Raw genomic sequence first — 5,000 nt, forward strand, 5'->3', positions numbered from 1 at the left:
TTTCTTCAGATTCATTTAATACTAGTTCTGAATAGTATGATGGCCCCCAGATAGGGAACGCCTGATCCAGATTATTTGAAGCTTATTCTGTTGTTACTATGGGAAAATTCAAATAGAAATTCATTGTGGTTTATTAATATTATCAGTTGCCATTGGTCCTCTACTGAATCTTTTTATCATATTTATTTTTTTGACATAGATAATTTTTTTGATCTGCTTAGGACAAAGGCACATTACAATGCACTTATTGTATTTTTATTAAACATTGCCTTGGTCTGTAGTACAATACCCACATATCTACTAGCAATATTAAGTTTGCTTATTTTTTCTTTGAAAAATTATGTCTAGGCTTTTACCTGTTAATAATTTTAGTGTTTTGTATTCTTTTATGGAATAATGTAGCAATAATTAAAACCTCCAATGGGAGGTAAGTGTTATTATACCACCTGATATGGGATACCAGGTAATATGTGCATTAATATATGATCAAAGATTGAAAATACAAGCACTTCCAAATGTAAATACTCATAATGCATATCTTATTATATGTAAGCCAGCATACTGGATGTATTACATAATATACATAATATATTAAAAACACTCCCCTTTGCAGTAAGAAAACACATGTACTGAGGCTGCTGCAAAGAGAGTGCTTCAACACGCAATGGCAGGAAGCAGTGAACACGTGGCATTACTAGAAGCTGTTGATAGCCGAAGTGAAGATGATGTCGCTGCACAGGAGAATGAAAGTTCGATACAACAGAATGTAAGCATTGATTGTCGTATTTGTTATTTATTGCATTTATTTATTTATTACTGCTATCATCAATATCATGATGATGATGATGATGATGATAATTATCATAATGATGATCATTATCATAATTGTTATTACAGTGATGATGATGATGATGATGATGATGATGGTGGTGGTCGTCATCTCTATCACCATTAGTTGTATTGCATTACCTTATTACTTACATGGTTACTTGGTATAAGTTTAAGCAAGACTGACCATCTTTGTGCTACTAAGAACTGAACGTCACGCGGGACAGAATTTGATTTGGCTCTCGGTATTTCACTACCAGTTGGTGGTTTATCTGGTAGTAAGTTCAGTCAACTGTCTAGTTATCCTTTTAACACTTCCATGGAGATCTGAGTTGTGTTTCTATTACTCTTTGATAAAGTTTTGTCCCATTGATTAAGAAGCTTCGATTCTATGTTTTTGATTAAGGAAATTCATGTTGTTTTTACTTGCTTATTTAAAATGGGATATTTCTCCTTGCATCATCGGCAGAAGATATTACTTTATTGAATTTTTATAACTTTTTAAGGGGAGGGTCTCCGTTAGGAAATCCTGTGAAATTTTGATGACTTGGAAGAACGGAACTGTTATCTTGCTTATCATTAAGGACAGTCACGTTCTTATCTACTCATTTTTTTTTTTGTGGATATGTGAAAGTATGTCAAAGTCATCCTAGATATCTTCCAACTTATTTTTAACAGAATATTCAATCCTTTTTTATGTAGAATTCTTGATTATTTTTTCCAGATTTGTTGTAGGGATTTGCATTTCAGAAGGGCAAGTAGGAAGGGTAGAGAGAAGAGAGGGAAGGAAAGAGGAAATAGATAGAGGATTGAATAGATAAATAAATAGATAGATAGATAGATAGATAAGTAAATAAATAAATAAATGAATAAATAAATAGATAGAGAAATAAATAGATAAATAGATTGATAAATAAATAGATAAATAGATTGATAAATAAAGAAGGAAAGAAGGAAAGAAGGAAAGTAAAAAAGTAAAAAAGAAGGAAAGAAGGAAAGAAGGAAAGAAAGAAAGAAAGAGAGAAGGGAAGAAAGAAGGAAAGAAAGAAGGAAAGAAAGAAGGAAAGAAAGAAGGAAAGAAAGAAGGAAAGAAAAAAGGAAAGAAAAATGGATTAATTGACTTACTGATTTACTTTACTGACTGGCTGACATACAAACAGACTGACTAACCAGCTGGCTGGCTAGCTGGCTGACTGACTGACTGACTGACTGACTGACTGACTGACTGACTGACTGACTGACTGACTGACTGACTGACTGACTGACTGACTGACTGACTGACTGACTGACTGACTGACTGACTGACTGACTGAAAGACTGACTGACTGAAAGACTGACTGAAAGACTGACTGAAAGACTGACTGAAAGACTGACTGAAAGACTGACTGAAAGACTGACTGAAAGACTGACTAAAAGACAGCCTGACTAAAAGACAGCCTGACTAAAAGACAGCCTGACTAAAAGACAGCCTGACTAAAAGACAGCCTGACTGAAAGACAGCCTGACTGAAAGACAGCCTGACTGAAAGACAGCCTGACTGAAAGACAGCCTGACTGAAAGACAGCCTGACTGAAAGACAGCCTGACTGAAAGACAGCCTGACTGAAAGACAGCCTGACTGAAAGACAGCCTGACTGAAAGACAGCCTGACTGAAAGACAGCCTGACTGAAAGACAGCCTGACTGAAAGACAGCCTGACTGAAAGACAGCCTGACTGAAAGACAGCCTGACTGAAAGACAGCCTGACTGAAAGACAGCCTGACTGAAAGACAGCCTGACTGAAAGACAGCCTGACTGAAAGACAGCCTGACTGAAAGACAGCCTGACTGAAAGACAGCCTGACTGAAAGACAGCCTGACTGAAAGACAGCCTGACTGAAAGACAGCCTGACTGAAAGACAGCCTGACTGAAAGACAGCCTGACTGAAAGACAGCCTGACTGAAAGACAGCCTGACTGAAAGACAGCCTGACTGAAAGACAGCCTGACTGAAAGACAGCTTGACTGACAGACAGCTTGACTGACAGACAGCTTGACTGACAGACAGACTGACCAAATGAAAGAAGGAAGAAAAGATGAATTATTAAAGGAAGAAAGGAAAGAAGGAATTAAGAAAAGAACCATTGAGATAAAGAATAACAGATGGAAAGGAGGGAAGAAAAAATGAGACAGAGAGAGATGGAAAATTGTAACATGTATTTTTTTCATCTGGTTATTTTCTGAGGGAGAGAGATAAGAAACAATGTCAAAAGTGATGTAAGCTTTCCCGCCAGATAAGCTATCTTGAAAAGCACACCCATGCCATTGTATTTAATGGACAAGTACCTTTTCACAATGCTAGTCTATCAGGGAAAGCTTGATATTATACAGCTCTTAAACCCAACCGTCACAATGGGGCTTTCTGAATATAGGTTTAGTTGTTTTTGTGGCAAAAGGAACAATGGATTTGCAGCAAGGATTTGAAAGATTTAAAAAGAGATTTTTGACAGAAAAGAAAGACGAGCAGGAAATGGTGACTATGAATAGTCAAATTGATCTCAAAGGAAGAACTTTTGAAAAGAGAAATCAATCAGTAAGTGTTTCTCTCGTTTTCCTGTTGTTATTGTCAGTGAATGTGTCGCTATTCAAAACAGCGAAATTTTGGTGATTCTCAGTGGCTGAAAAGGTAAACAAGAAAATGTGAAGCAAAAATTTGGAGATTATTTTGATATTTTGCTGTGGACAGTATGGTGGTGCGAGCATTAAAGATTAGTAGATAATTTCTCAAATTGTGTCAGCTAAGGATTAGGCCTAATGAAACATCTAGGCCTACTACATAGTTAAAAATGACTATCAATTTGATTTCTTGAATGATAATGGTATAAAAGTCTCAAAAAAAATTGAAGATACCCTCTGGTATCCCCAAAAATCCCATAGCCATGTCCTTAAAAAATGAAGATGCAAAACTCGGTGGTCTTCGGCAATCCCCGGTTGTGATGTCATTCCCAGGACCAGGAAAAATCTTGTTCAATAGCATGATACACACAGTGCACCCGCGAGTCAAGGATATCATGGAATTCTCCCAGTTTCAAGCTATTAAAGTTTGTAACAAAGGATACCGCGGCGTTGTGTAGCAATTCATTGTTCCCATTCATGGTACCAGCTATTTGAATGGCCAAAAGACCATGACAGAGCAAGGAAGTGGACATGTTTTGTGCATGCCAAGCGGAGCAACTTTCAGCCTGTGCCAACCAGCGTACTTTGCCTGAAACACTTCGAGCCCGATTGCTTTGCGAACAGAATGGCTTACAACATGGGATTTGCAAAACGGTAGGCCATTTCCAGTTATATTTTTCATAATCACAACAGCGTGAAACAAACTCTGAAAGAACACTTTTGGTTGGCGTTGTAGCCAACATTCATTGCGTGGGTAAGACACAGTGTGCCGACTGCATTGCAAGTGTGCATGTATTACTACACAGAAGTAGGGTAGGTACACCCCAAAAAGCACAACACAAATAAATACCGTTGCCTCTCCACTCGCGAATGGATGTAGGCCTACGCCACAGGTGCAGACAAGAGATAGCTCAGCCTGCAGAATTTTTGTACTATACAGAAGCGGAATCACACGTTCGACTATAAAAGATAATTTAGAAAATTACCATTCATTCAATCTCTTCGGGTCTCGACGCCACTCCATGTCTGGCTGGTTTGGCACAACTTCCATGACATCCACAGCGTGTGGCTCGTGCATCTACGGTCCAACAACCATCAACCCTTGATATTCCTCTTCTTCTTCCAACTTTTCGAAGATGTAGGCACCCTCTGAAGAACTTATACCAATGTCCTTGTCGGAATAATCCGATGAAACCACTGCCGCTGTAGTCTTGTAGTGAGTCCGCCGTGTACAATGTATTAAATGTAGAGAATGCTGTGATTGTGTTCTGGAATTGACGTCACACATCTGGGTTCCAGATTTTAGCGGGAAAATATAACTTGACTTCGGAAAATCGAAGTAAATCAATATTGAGGAATTATTTTCAGATTTCCTTTTTTACTCATATTAGAGAGATGATTTGTGAGTTAATTCTCCCTTTTTAAAATTTTCAGTTTTTACTTCACATAAGCCCTTTAAAGGAGCCGAGTTAATCATGGCAGGTCACGAAATGTGTAGAGAGCATCGGAAAAGTTATCTT

General features: G+C 37.9%; 1 protein-coding gene across 6 annotated transcripts in view; it reads left to right on the forward strand.

Moving 5' to 3' along the window:
• ClC-b (chloride channel protein 7) overlaps positions 1–5,000 on the forward strand; it is a 31,828-nt gene that overhangs the window by 3,054 nt on the left and 23,774 nt on the right. For 4 of the 6 annotated variants that reach the window (XM_070142750.1, XM_070142752.1, XM_070142751.1 and 1 more), the window contains exon 2: positions 614–766. In XM_070142750.1, the coding sequence (XP_069998851.1) occupies positions 665–766 (102 nt within the window). In that variant the 5' untranslated portion in view covers positions 614–664. Of the gene's footprint in view, positions 1–613; positions 767–3,117; positions 3,398–5,000 lie in introns of those variants that run through there. The other 2 variants (XM_070142749.1, XM_027371513.2) reach the window with 2 other exon arrangements.

The sequence above is a fragment of the Penaeus vannamei genome, chromosome 29 (assembly GCF_042767895.1).
Source record: "Penaeus vannamei isolate JL-2024 chromosome 29, ASM4276789v1, whole genome shotgun sequence".
Lineage (NCBI taxonomy): Eukaryota > Metazoa > Arthropoda > Malacostraca > Decapoda > Penaeidae > Penaeus > Penaeus vannamei.